The 13,336-nt window shown below is 47.8% G+C and overlaps 5 protein-coding genes across 5 annotated transcripts; all 5 read left to right on the forward strand.

Moving 5' to 3' along the window:
• The first annotated feature begins 847 nt into the window (after positions 1-847).
• Positions 848-2,755, forward strand: EV420DRAFT_1525128 (ADP-ribosylation factor). Its single transcript, XM_060472363.1, has 4 exons — positions 848-913; positions 963-1,520; positions 1,575-1,972; positions 2,031-2,755. The coding sequence occupies exons 2-4, from the start codon at positions 1,135-1,137 to the stop codon at positions 2,408-2,410; spliced, it is 1,164 nt and encodes a 387-aa protein (XP_060334098.1). The 5' UTR covers positions 848-913; positions 963-1,134; the 3' UTR covers positions 2,411-2,755.
• Positions 2,756-3,095: 340 nt separating this feature from the next.
• EV420DRAFT_1190556 (heat shock protein 70 family) lies at positions 3,096-5,856 on the forward strand. Its single transcript, XM_060466291.1, has 5 exons — positions 3,096-3,234; positions 3,286-3,350; positions 3,404-3,602; positions 3,650-5,029; positions 5,084-5,856. Exons 1-5 carry the CDS (start codon positions 3,193-3,195, stop codon positions 5,714-5,716), a joined length of 2,319 nt encoding a protein of 772 aa, XP_060334099.1. The 5' UTR covers positions 3,096-3,192; the 3' UTR covers positions 5,717-5,856.
• Positions 5,857-5,974: 118 nt separating this feature from the next.
• On the forward strand, positions 5,975-8,800 carry EV420DRAFT_1190710 (cytochrome P450). The gene is made up of 14 exons (XM_060466292.1): positions 5,975-6,356; positions 6,406-6,443; positions 6,495-6,554; positions 6,617-6,752; positions 6,815-6,912; positions 6,971-7,076; positions 7,133-7,205; positions 7,269-7,498; positions 7,556-7,622; positions 7,671-7,869; positions 7,924-8,090; positions 8,151-8,252; positions 8,304-8,351; positions 8,404-8,800. Exons 1-14 carry the CDS (start codon positions 6,233-6,235, stop codon positions 8,579-8,581), a joined length of 1,626 nt encoding a protein of 541 aa, XP_060334100.1. The 5' UTR covers positions 5,975-6,232; the 3' UTR covers positions 8,582-8,800.
• A 474-nt stretch (positions 8,801-9,274) lies between these two features.
• Positions 9,275-12,168, forward strand: EV420DRAFT_1525147 (cytochrome P450). The gene is given in 18 exon segments (XM_060472364.1): positions 9,275-9,492; positions 9,541-9,578; positions 9,629-9,688; positions 9,743-9,878; positions 9,932-10,029; positions 10,089-10,194; positions 10,246-10,318; positions 10,377-10,606; positions 10,660-10,726; positions 10,778-10,976; positions 11,027-11,193; positions 11,244-11,345; positions 11,400-11,447; positions 11,504-11,715; positions 11,781-11,844; positions 11,859-11,928; positions 11,958-12,004; positions 12,015-12,168. The coding sequence occupies 14 exon segments, from the start codon at positions 9,369-9,371 to the stop codon at positions 11,679-11,681; spliced, it is 1,626 nt and encodes a 541-aa protein (XP_060334101.1). The 5' UTR covers positions 9,275-9,368; the 3' UTR covers positions 11,682-11,715; positions 11,781-11,844; positions 11,859-11,928; positions 11,958-12,004; positions 12,015-12,168.
• EV420DRAFT_1190859 (uncharacterized protein) lies at positions 12,145-13,091 on the forward strand. The gene is made up of 5 exons (XM_060466293.1): positions 12,145-12,169; positions 12,573-12,650; positions 12,701-12,728; positions 12,781-13,014; positions 13,076-13,091. Exons 2-4 carry the CDS (start codon positions 12,631-12,633, stop codon positions 12,982-12,984), a joined length of 252 nt encoding a protein of 83 aa, XP_060334102.1. The 5' UTR covers positions 12,145-12,169; positions 12,573-12,630; the 3' UTR covers positions 12,985-13,014; positions 13,076-13,091.
• The last annotated feature ends 245 nt before the right edge of the window (positions 13,092-13,336 follow it).

Here is a 13,336-nt window from a genome sequence, read left to right on the forward strand (position 1 = left end):
TCTCCTAACCAACACCACCGCTACCGCTACCGCTACCGCCACCACTACCACGACCATTACCGCCACCACTACCGTAAAACAGCTCGTGGCACACCTACTGAAGCCTTGTCCTGGTTGCCAGTAGGATGGTACGTTGGTCGGTACCCAAACCTTATTGGTTTACCAGTCATTCGCGACATGAGCAAAGGCCCCACGAATAACCACCACCACAAATACTCTATATCTCGCCATTTCTTTATCCCCAACTCTCCCCTTCAGCTCAAACTCGTCATTGACTTTGAAAAGCGCTCTCCTTGCAATGTCTCAGCAATGTCTTACATGGCAGCTCTCTGTCTTTCCATGATGCTGCACCATTTTCGCCTATAGCACGAGTCCCTTGTCCTTGTCAAGGAAGATATCACTCTCCTTTGGCTTTGAGGAGATCACCTTAACCTCGAAGTCGCTAGTGATGTCGTTCAAGGAGCTGACTATTCCGCGGACCTCCCCCAGTTCATTTCCTCTCGTTTCATGTATCCTTGCAACCTCCATTGGCATTTATCACTCTGTAAAGCCATTGCAGCGTGACAGCCATATTTCTTGACCCTTCGTTATCCCGGGTCGACATCATCTGCAGCTGATGTCAGCGAGGCGCAGCTGGTCTGCGACGATCAGGATTACGGTAGTCGGAAGGATTCAGAGGGAATGTGCATATTCGCTGTCATTTCGGACTCATGCACTAGTAGATAATGTTGCTACGACTGTCATTACTTCTCACAACGAGCCATCGAGGTCGGTAGGAGTAGTTTACTTCTATTTACCTGAGCTGTATCAGCGGAGATGGCCAATCAATCCAGTTTTCCAGTTTTCTCCTGTAACTCTTCCACACAGTGAAGCATCATTATGATCTGTCTTGAAGCGCTTGTACCAACCAACTGTAACTCGTCAAGTCCACTATTTTCTCCGCGGTACTTAATCTGACTCAGGGATAGTACTGCTTCGACTCTGTTAGATTTGTGTCACTGTTGCACTGGTAATGATAGCGATCTTAGCAACTACAATAACACTGGCGAAAACCCGTGTCATTGACGTGCACACACGACAGCCTTTTTACTATTATTTAACTGTGAAGTGGTCTCTTCTGGTATCTACCCCACAATGCTTCGCCAATTCATCGATCGCTACTTCCTCAGCAAGGGCGGGCATACAGTTACATTCCTGGGGCTTGACTACGCTGGAAAGACAACACTCTTGTACCTCTTAAAACTCAATCAGGTTCTTCCAACCATTTCTACCTTTGGGTTCAATGTGGAGACGGTGGATGTTCCTCTTGCTGGGCGACGCCGTCGAAGGCTTACTTGCTGGGATGCCGGGACGGGCTGTGGTATTCACGGTGTTTACCCTCTGCTGCGAATGTTTGTTGAGACATCAGCGGGAGTTGTTTGGGTCGTGGATAGCACTGACAGGGAACGAATCGACGAGAGCATCGAGACCTTCAGCATCTTGGTCACTGGTGTCACCAACAATGGCATTCCTATCCTCATGTAAGCAAATACTTGTTCACTCAATGAATTATCTTTGATGGCGGATGAGCATAGATTGGCAACGAAGCAGGACCTTCCGGGTGCGATGTCCGTGGACGAGATTCGTGTCAAGTTTGCGAGAGCCATCTCGGGGCGGAACGCTTTTGTATTTGGTGCAGCTTTGGTTCAGCCAGACGCGATTGCTGCGTTATCGGCTCCATTTGAGTGGTTCATTGCAGCCATTCAAACCCCTTCTACGACGACCGCGAGCAAGCAGCCGCCAGTTGCCTCGGAAAATTCTGACCCGTTGGAGCTTGACAAGAAATTGAGCGCGTGGCTGGCACGTACCGAAACTGACACTCCTCCTGAAGAATTCATAGCTCAATTCCTTTCGGCAAAGCTTTCCGCCTGGGATCATTACACCCACATTCGCATCGCCTATGTTATTTTGACCACCTATGGTCGACAAAAAGGTCGGTCTAACGTATTTTCCCCTTCCAACAAAAGTCTGACTTAGTCTTTATCGTACAGGAAAGGATATGATTTTCGATGGCATCGAAAAGTTCATAGCCCGGAGCTCTATTGCCAGTGGTCGCACGTATCATGTTACTATGACATATTTTTGGATACAGCTCGTGCATCTCGGTATACGCAACATGCCTCCATCCAGCGCATTAAATGCGTCGGACATCACGCTCGTCGAGTCATTTGAACCATCACCAGAAGATTTCATCCGCTTCCTTTTGATGAATTCGCATCTCTTGGTTGGGAATCTGAGTCTATGGACGGTGTTCTATTCGAAGGACGTCATGATGAGTCCGGAGGCCAAGGCGGGTGTGGTTTTGCCAGACAAGAAACCTTTGCCTAATCTTGTCGTCCGCGACGCAATCTCAAGAGTTCATGTAGTTTGACTGGGTTGGTCTGCATTAGAGGGATAATTGGTATCTGTCTTTAGTTGCAGTCCTAGGACTTGGCCCATTGCTGTGAATACATACAGCCTCTTTGTAGTTCAGTGGTTCTTCCATCAATTAACTTTCTCAGGTCCAAAAAACTATGCTGTTCTTCCGGTTTTTTCCCATTGATGAGAGTACCATATGGTCTACGAACGCTGTATCATTTTTTTGATAGAAAACCTGTGTAACGCATCCTGTATGTCTTGTGCTCCTTTGGGAAGTGTTGTTGAGGGGGCACAGGCTGTATCCAGATGTCTCACAGCAGTGCTGCGGCTTGCTGTTGGGTGTAGCGCCACGAAAATGCCTCACAAAGACTTCGAGGGTCTCCTTGGATGCTGGAGCAAGCTAAAGTCCACCGCAGGGATGACTGCTGCATTTTCTGGGTCGGTGTAATACCCAAAGCATACTAAATTAATCATGTACGTCCGGCGAGTAAGTCTAATTAGAGGGAATATGACTGTTCTAGTTCTAATGATATGCTTTGATTCTTCTGTACCGGTTACTGGGCTTCTTGACCGTCTACGATTAGAATAGACGCGTCCTGTAAGGTCCTGTATCGCCTTCACTGTGAGAGACGTCGTAGAAGGCTATAGAATCATCCAGAAGGGTACAGAATCCGAAAATAGCAGTCAAATTGGCTTGTCACCGGCATTCGTCACGCCCTTACCTCTGCTTAGATTTTTTTCTCTGTACGACCACGATCCACTAATTCTCTATCGTAATCGCATCTTATATCCATCATGGCCGTCGTTGGAGTTGATTTTGGTTGTCTGCATAGCAAGGTGCGTCGTTCGACATCGCATACGAGATCGATTTTTTCTGATATTCCAAAGATTGGTGTGGCCAGGCATCGAGGCATCGATATCATCACGAATGAAGTGTCGAATCGCGCAACGCCGTGCGTAGCTGTGTACTGAACAACGACGAGGATACTGAACCGGTTTCTTGCAGATCCTTGGTTGCGTTTGGTCCCAAACAGCGTTCCATTGGCGAGGCTGCTAAAACGCAGGAGACTTCAAATTTTAGAAACACCATCGGCTCGTTGAAGCGACTCGTCGGGCGAACGTTGAATGATACAGATGTGCAGAATATTGAGAAAAAGTTTATCAATGCAACCCTCGTCGACGTCCACGGTTCTGTTGGGACTGAGGTATGTAGCTTTTTTATCTTATTTTTCGTCTTGCTCATGTTTTGTAGGTCAAGTACCTTGGAGAGAAACAGACCTTCTCATCTACCCAACTTGTCGGCATGTATCTCGCCAAACTCCGTGATATTGCTGCCAATGAGCTCAAGACGGGGGTCACCGACATTGTCATTGCAGTCCCGGGATGGTACACCGACATCCAGCGCCGTGCTGTCCTTGACGCTGCTGCTATCGCTAACCTTAACGTTCTCCGACTGATCAACGACACCACCGCTGCTGCTCTGGGCTATGGCATCACCAAATCCGACCTCCCAGAACCCGAATCACCTCGTCATGTCATCTTTGTTGATGTCGGACACTCCGGCTTGTCGGTCGCCGTCGTAGCTTTTGCGAAGGGACAACTCACCGTCAAGAGCACTGCATACGACCGTAATCTCGGCGGTCGGGATATCGACTATGCCCTAGTACAGCACTTTTCGGAAGAGTTCAAGGGGAAGTACAAAATTGACGTCATGTCGAATCCCAAGGCTACTTTCCGTCTCGCCGCGGGATGCGAGCGCCTGAAAAAGGTGCTTTCTGCCAACGCTGAGGCGCCCCTTAACATAGAATCCATCATGAACGACATCGACGCCTCCTCGAAGCTCACCCGCGAAGAGTACGAAGGCCTCATTGCCCACGTCCTCGATGGCATCGCTGCGCCGCTTCAACGCGCTCTGGAGGACTCGGAGCTCACCCTCGACCAAATCGACGCTGTTGAACTCATCGGTGGATCCACGCGTATCCCTGCCGTCCGGGCTCGCATTCAATCAGTCTTCCCCGGAAAGGCCCTCTCCACCACCCTTAACCAGGACGAGGCCGTTGCCCGTGGTGCCACCTTTGCATGCGCCATGCTTTCCCCAGTCTTCCGTGTCCGTGATTTCCGGTTCACAGACATTGCCACGTACCCAATTAAAACGATTTGGGAAGCGTCACCCGACTCACCTGAGGAGGATACCGAGCTTGTGGTATTCCCCCGTGGTAATGCACTTCCTTCATCAAAAGTCATGTCCTTCTACAAGAAGGAGCCATTCACTGTTGAGGCTGTGTATGCCGAACCTGCTTTGTTGCCCGGCAGCATTAACCCTTGGATCGCCAAGTTCACAACCAAGGAAATTCCTACCGTCAGCGGCAGTGATACTCCTGTGAAGGTCAAGACGAGGTTGAATGCGAACGGACTTCTGTCATTCGAAGCTGCGTTCATTGACGAGATTGTGGAGAAGGAGGAAGCTATGGATGTTGATGCCGCTCCCGATGCTCCACCCAAGAAAAAGAAGGTTAAGCATGACGTTCCATTCGTTTCGGGCGCGTCTAGCTTGGACAAGAGCATCGTAGAATCCTTGAAAGAGCAAGAGGCCCAAATGCACGCCAGCGACAAGCTTGTGATGGACACCGAGGTACGCCTGTGTGCTTATTTCACTGCCTCACTCAGACTGACTCGTTTCCTCTAGGATCGTAAAAACGCTCTCGAAGAGTATGTCTACGACACTCGCGGCAAGCTCGATGATAGATACGCCCACTTCGTGAAACCTGAAGAAAAAGAGAAACTTCTCGCCGCTCTCCAGGAGGCAGAAGATTGGCTCTACTCCGAAGAAGGTGAAGACGCAACCAAATCGGCCTACGTTACCCGTCTGGACGCCCTTAAAGTCCTTGGCGACCCTATCACCTTCCGTTGGCGCGAATCCGAAGAGCGAGCCCGAGCCATCACCCAGCTCCGTGAAACGCTTAACAGCTACATGTCCCAAGCCACATCCTCCGATGACAAATTCTCCCATATCGAAGAGAAAGACAAGCAGGCCGTCGTGGAGAAGGTCGCGACTGTACAAAAGTGGCTTGAGGATCAGATCATCAGGCAGACGGAGCGTCCAAAGAATGTGGACCCTGTGCTGACGAGCGCTGAGATTTCGAAGAAGAGGGACGAGGTTATCTACTTTGCGACGCCAATCTTGACGAAGCCTAAGCCTAAACCGCCGGTGGTTCCGAACAGTGGGACCGGAACGCCCAAGAGTGGTAATGAAACGCCGGCGGAGGAACCTCCCAAGAAGGAGGAGCCTAACGGGCCTTCAGAGATGGATGTAGATTAGTTCATAAATTGTGTGTGTAGGGATACTTGATAGTAGTTACGCGTGCTGTATGTTTGGTATAGACAAAAATTCACATCGCTACGGGCCGGGTTGCGAAAGAATTTTCTGGTATGATGTGACGTCACGCTGTCGCGCAGTCACCTCCACGTCTTGGTCTTCTTGGTCTGCCAGCCTGCTGTGCGTGTTGACTTCAAAGTTTTCTTTCTATCTTTAGGTCTATCGGTAACACAGGCCAACTGCTGTAAATTCAGTAGAAATGCGCTAATCTCATAATAGTGTTTTACTCGAACGTTACCAGCTTTGGCCTAACTTGCGGCTTCGGGACTGGCTTTGGTTGTCTAATTAACCGACAAACTTGAAGATTTCCGTTGTGGGTCCGCCTACGCAACGTATACTCAATTACTGTACCAGCCTGGTGTACGGCCGGGAATCCTAATCGTGTGAATGATTCCAGTGCGGTGATCGGGTACATTAGGCTGCTATAAATGCCAGTCTTTGAGCTCGGAGGTTCTAATCATGGCTTTATTCCTCACCTTGTCTTATATCTGCCTGCTCAGTGCGACATATCTTGTATACAAACGATTCAAACGTATTTCGATTGCCAGTGTTCCAGGGCCACAATGGAAGTCTTGGGTATATGGTGCGTTGACTACATGTTGCATTTCCAATGTGTTCTCATGGTCGTGTAGGAAACTTGTCTGAACATCGTAAAGGCGAGGCAGGAGAAGTGAATCTATATATCTCGACTCGTTCGTCTTGGAATTTACGCCGCGATTAGGTCGACTTTAAATGGCAAGCCCAATATGGCGACATCATTCGAGTCCGAGCACCATTGGGAGTAAGTCGCCTTCTGATAATTAGGTCCAGGTGCTGACGGCAGGTGATGATGTCGTCCTGCAGGAAGACCGTCTCCTGGTTTCCGATCCCAAAGCCCTTCAGTATATATATCAAACTAGCGGTTATAGATTCATCAAACCCCCAGGTCGTAAGGAGCTCGGACGACTACTCACAGGAAACGGAATACTCTTAGCAGAAGGTCTGCTATCAGCTATCGAAAACCTACCGTATTTGCATGCTAACCACCTTTGGTCTACACAGGCGATGACCATAAGAGACACCGTAAAGTTCTCCTACCAGGTTTTGGGGGGCCTGAGGCGAAATACTATGTACCAGTGTTTTTCGCACATGCTAGCAAGGTAAATTATATCTATTTATGAATGAGTTCTCCATTAATTTGTCTGGGTTTGTTTGAAGATGGGGTCGAAGTGGAAGGAGCTGATCTCCACAACTGACGAACAGTCTGTCATTATCAACGTCCCTTTATGGACGTCGCATGCAACATTGGATGCCATCGGCGTGGGTACGTTATTTGTACTCATATTTTCTTTCCCTTTCCGTGTTTAACAACAGTCGTAGCGGCGTTTGATTATCAGTTTGGCGCTCTCGACAACCTGGAAAATCCTCTGACTGTCGCATATACAAACATGCTGTTAGCTTTCTCAAATTTTTGATTACGACGACCCTTTGTTCTAACGATGAATCCGCTTTCTAGATTTGATACTTTTGCCGTGCCTACCGACAACAGCACCCTATCGATGTGTCTGATGGATTGGTTGCCTAACTGGTTTATTCGATTTATGATTGAGAAGGCGCCAATCGATCGACTGGAGCATGTCAGAAAGACGCGAGAATTAACCCGCCAGGTCGCAAAGCAGCTGGTGAATGAGAAATACGAGGCACTTGCCGCGGACAAACCTAAGAGGGACATCATGAGTTTGTTGGGTACGCTTCTTCTTTCCGACTTGCTTGTTTCCACGTGCCTTACCTGTACTATGATAGTGAAAGCGAATGTTTCCGAAAACCCGAAGACACAACTCGACGATGAAGAACTTCTTGGCCAGATGAAGTAGGTGTAATGTCCTGGCTGGTGTCTAGTCGTTGATCCTGAACACAGCACGATCATGTTTGCCGGTCACGAAACGACTGCTAATACACTCTCGTGGACGTTCCTTGAACTCGCGAGACGCCCTGACGTTCAAGACCGCCTAAGAGCGGAGATCAGAGAGAAAGAAAAAGCAATCTTCAAGCGCGGTGATACCGAGTTCTCCGTACAGGATCTGGATAGCATGTCTTATCTGACTGCTGTGGTGAAGGTTAGCTCACAGGCGTTAAACCTCACTCATGATTTCGAGCTCACCTTTGCATAGGAGGTGCTTCGCTTCCATCCTGTCGTCTATAATATTGAAAGGTCGGCAACTCGGGACGACGTGCTTCCTTTGAGCAAACCCGTGACCCTCACCACGGGCAAAGTGGTACAAGAGATACCTATACCTAAGGGAATAACTATCACTGCATCGATCACCGGCTATAATAGGTGGGAGCCTTTATCTAAGACGTGCGTTGTCATAATCGCTGATTAAACGAATAAAAAAAGAAACAAGGATGTGTGGGGAGAAGATGCCCATGTTTTCGATCCCACGCGGTGGTTCCAAGGAAATATGAGTAAGGAAGTGTCAGTTGGCGTCTACGGGAACTTGTGCGATCTAGCTTCAGTTGTGAAAGTACTACGCTGACTTTCCTGCCGTAGGTTCAATTTTGCTGGAGGACTCAGGTCTTGTATCGGCTGGCGATTCGCGTGCGCAGTGTTAATTATGTCTCTTTTGTCCACACTAACTGGAAATCCATAGTGTCCTTGAACTCCATGCATTTATCACTGAAGTTATCAATAATTTTGAATTTTCGTTGACTAAAGAGTCGGAGCGGATTCGGCGGGAGGCTTGTGGCATTATGACACCGACCGTGGAAGGCGAGGTGGAGAAGGGTTCACAACTTCCACTGAGAGTAGCGGTTGCTTCTCGCGATTGAACATTTAATTTTACATAGGCTAATGATACATAATTTCAAGATGCATTAGGCTGGGCGGAGAGGCGTATTGTCGTTGTCTGAGTGATGAAATGGACGAACGGTTCCGAGAAAGAGGAAGGGACGCAAACGACTCCACCCATCAGGCCTAAGGTCCGATGTGGAATAGTGTTGCATGTCACTTTACGACACGTGATGTTGATGCCGGTCTGGAATTAGATGTCGCCTATTAGTCGCCTATTTGTATCATCTGCTCGGTTCTTCTTCTGAGTCCTCTCCGTTCTGTACATTGCTGTTCGACATTCCCATGGACCTGTCCGTATTGCTCTGTTCACTTAAACTCTTTGCTAGACTCCAAACCATCGGGACCACCGATTCCCCCACTTGTCAAGAAATTGAACTTTGAACATCCGCAACCCTTAAAGAACTATGATTGGATTCAGATGTCTTGTGTCAGCGCGTTTGACGTTCAAGTTTTCCATTCTTCGGTAACACGGGTCGTTGACAAGAATATGCATTACTGTACACTTCAGTTCACCCAGGCAGTCCAGTGCAGACGTTATAATATCGGAGTACCTTCGTATTTTTACAACCACCTAATTCCTCGCCAGCTTCGATGTTCCGTGACATAGAGAGCGTTGCCATAGCGAGCCTTTTCTCGTAACTTTTGGCGGATTCCCAACCCTGCATGGCTGACGATTCACAGTGGGATGGCTTGGATCCGGTGATCCGTTACTGGACCGCTATATATTCTACGCGCAGTTTAATCTTGAAGGCCCAAGTCCTGATCATGGCACTGCTCCTCACTCTGTCGTCTTTCTGTTTGCTCACCGCAGTGTACCTTGTATACAAGCGACTTAAACACATATCGATTGCGACTGTTCCTGGACCGCAATGGAAGTCTTGGCTTTACGGTACGTTTTCCCTACCGTATTCACTGGCTGTTTCTTAGCTTCGAATAGGAAACTTGCCAGAATTGGTCAAAGGCGAAGCAGGAGAAGTAATTTGATCAATCCCAGCTAACCTCGTTTGTGATTTCACTGCACTTAGAGCGACTTCAAATGGCAAGCCCAGTATGGCGACATCATCCGAGTCCGAGCACCTTTGGGAGTAAGCGATCTTCCTTTGACCACATGGGCAGTTACTAATGGTATTATCGTGTAGGAAGATCGTCTCCTTGTCTCCGATCCCAAAGCCCTTCAGTATATATACCAGACTACTGGCTACAGATATCTCAAACCCCCAGGTCGTAAGGAGCTTGGACGGCTGCTTCACGGGACCGGAATTCTCTCTGCTGAAGGTCTGCCGTCAAAATTTGTGGTCTCTGCGTGCTAATCTTTTCGGTTTGCTCAGGCGAGGATCATAAGAGGCATCGTAAAGTTCTCCTACCAGGTTTTGGAGGACCCGAGGCAAAATTCTACGTGCCGGCGTTTTTCACGTATGCTGGGAAGGTAAATATGTATAATATTATACTGTGGTACAGATTGCTGAACATTCCATTTGTTTGAAGATGGCGTCAAAGTGGAAAGAATTGATCTCCATGACTGACGAACAGTCTACTGTTATCGACGTTCCTTCCTGGACATCGCGTGCAACATTGGATGCGATTGGCGAAGGTACGTTACCTACACTCATACCTTTTCTTTCACGCCCAACAACAGTCCTAGCCGCATTCGATTATCAGTTTGGAGCCCTCGACCACTCGTCCAAACCTCTAACTGTCGCATACACAAACATTCTGTTAGATTTCTTAAATTTTTTCATTACCCATTATTCTAATGACGAATCAACTTTCCAGCTTTGATACTCTTGGCGCACCTACCAACAATGTTACCCTATCGTTATGTCTGACGGAATGGCTGCCCAGATGGTTTGTACGACTTATGGTTGAGAAGGCACCGATCAAACGACTGGAGCACCTCAGACTGTCCCATGACTTGACCCGCCAGGTTGCAAAACAGTTGCTGAATGAAAAATACGAAGCCCTTGCTGCGGACAAACCTAAGAGGGATATCATGAGTTTGTTAGGTATGCTTCCTCCTTTCGGCTTGCTTCTTTTCGTGCGCTCAATTTGTACCTAGTGAAGGCAAATGTTTCGGAAAACCCAAAGACGCGACTTAGTGAGGAAGAGTTGCTCGGTCAGATGAAGTACGTACCATATCCGAATCCGAGCATCATCACTAATCTTACAACTCGCAGCACTATCATGTTTGCCGGCCACGAAACGACTGCCAACACGCTCTCCTGGACATTTTTCGAACTTGCGAGACACCCCGAAGTACAAGACCAGCTGAGGGCCGAGATCAGGGAGAAAGAAAGAGTAATTTTTGCTCGGGGTGATACTGAGTTCTCCGTGCAGGACCTGGATAGTATGCCTTATCTGACTGCTGTGGTGAAGGTCAGTAGCTTATAGTCCTTTTCTATGATCATGGACTCAACGTTTCATAGGAGGTGCTTCGATTCCATCCCATCGTTTACAATATATCCAGAATGGCAGCTCAAGACGACGTTATCCCTTTGAATAAGCCCGTGACTTTGACGACAGGAAAGGTGGTGAAAGAGATACCCATATCCAAGGGAACATATATCATCGCGTCTATCGCCGGCTATAATAGGTAGGGGCTACTCGTGAGGTGTCTTGTGATATTGCTAAATATATGAAAAGGAACAAGAGCGTGTGGGGAGAAGATGCGCACGTCTTCGACCCCGCGCGGTGGTTCCGAGGCAGTATGAGTAAGGAAGTATCGGTTGGTGTCTACGGGAACTTGTGCGTTTTATTTTCGACTTGAAGCTGGATACTATGCTGACTTTCCCGTGATAGGTTCAGCTTTGCTGGAGGACTCAGATCTTGTATTGGATGGCGATTCGCGTATGCGATGTAATTTTAATCTCTTTGGTTCAAGGCCTAACTGTGAAAATTCCTAGTGTCCTTGAACTCCACGCATTTATTGTGGAGGTTGTCAACAACTTTGAATTTTCTTTGACCAAGCAATCCGAACGGATTCGGAGGGAGGCTTGCGGTGTAATGGTGCCGTCCGTTGAGGGCGAGGTAGAGAAAGGTTCACAGCTACCATTGCGAGTAACGGCTGCTTCTCGAGACTGAACTTTGAATCGTATACGAAAGAGCTATATATATTTTTGTTAACGTGCTGAATTTCTTGTCAAGTCCCAGAGGGTCGGTGTTTTCATAGGACAATGGTAGCTCTTTGCCGGTGGATATTGTGCCACGAATGCTACTAGGTGTAATCTCAGATAATGGAGTATTCCCTCTCTGGAGGACCTGTTCTCATTTCTGGTACATGCTCGGGCTGAACAGTGAAATCGTTCCAACAGTACTGTACGATGATCAGTCTTCAGATCTGATGTAATTTAATCACAAGTCATCACTGACTCTTGCAGAGTCGGTCTTGCCCATTCCAAGCTAGTAAAGTGGAAAGCCGATTCTATTTCGCCCCCCGGACTTGTTGTCCTATTTTTAGCTTTCCTGGCTTTATGCCGGCTTACGCGTCGACTCTCGCTTTGTTCCGTCACCTCCGTGTGCACTTCCCTCATTACGTGTCCTATGTCGTGTCTTGGCCTGCCACTGCCGCTGTACGTGTCCTGCTTTTTTCTCCACGTCTCGTGAGTCTCGTTTTTTCTATCGGTTCGGGAAGCGACGTGCGTACTATTAGCGTGTTTCCATCGTCCGTTGGTAGCACAATTCAGTTCGAAGCGCGCAGGTGACACGCTGTTTCTGACACTTAAGCAAGCTACATACATGCATATGCGACTATTCCCAGTGTACTAAGTTTTGATGGTGGCTAACAACTCGGAACCTCATCCATTGGTCACTCGAGTCTCGACTGGAGTCATGATGACGCTTAGATCTGGTGACTGGCTGACGTACCTCGACCGTTATATATCCTATGCGCGTTCTGCTAGTACTCTTGAGATAACTAGATCCTGATCCTGATTTCACTCCTCTTTCTGACATCTTTCTGTCTGTCAATTGCAGCATTTCTTGTATACAAGCGACTGACACGCATATCGGCTGCAAATGTTCCTGGACCACAATGGGAATCTTGGCTCTATGGTACATTTTTAACGTACCGCGCCCTCTTGCTGTTTTTCATATTTCAAAAGGAAACTTCTCAAAGGCGAGGCAGCAGAAGTAAACCTATCAACTTATGAATAGTTCCTCTTGTAGTTTACGTTGCTTTTAGGTCGACTTCAAATGGCAAGACCAGTATAGCGACATTGTTGAAGTAAACGATATTGCTCTGGCTACCTGTCAAGTTGCTAACAGTCACATCATCATGCAGGAAGATCGTCTCTTGGTTTCTGATCCTAAAGCACTTCAGTATATATACCAGACTAGCGGTTATAGGGTTATCAAACCACCGGGCCTAAGGAAATTGGATGATTAGTTATTGGGTTAGGAATTCTTTCTGTTGTAGGTCTGCTATCAAGATGATTAAGGTCTAGTATCTACACTCGTTTATATCCTCATTTACGTAGGCGAGGTCCTCAAGAGACATCATAAAGTTCTCCTACCTGGTTTCAGTGCTCCTGAAGCCAAATTTTATGTACCAGTGTTTTCCACACATGCTTCGTATCTGCCTATTGCGCGTAGCTCAGTTGAAAAGGAGCAAGTAGTTGAACCGCCAGCAACTGAAAGGTGGTGCTAGATTAATTGGCTGTGCACGGTCCCGCCACAGGGTCCGTTGAATCTTGTGATCGACGCCGGTTGGTGCGAAAGTTATCAGGTTATAGTTTGGT

This window comes from Desarmillaria tabescens, assembly GCF_030435595.1.
Source record: "Desarmillaria tabescens strain CCBAS 213 chromosome Unknown EV420scaffold_9, whole genome shotgun sequence".
Taxonomy (NCBI): Eukaryota; Fungi; Basidiomycota; class Agaricomycetes; order Agaricales; family Physalacriaceae; genus Desarmillaria; species Desarmillaria tabescens.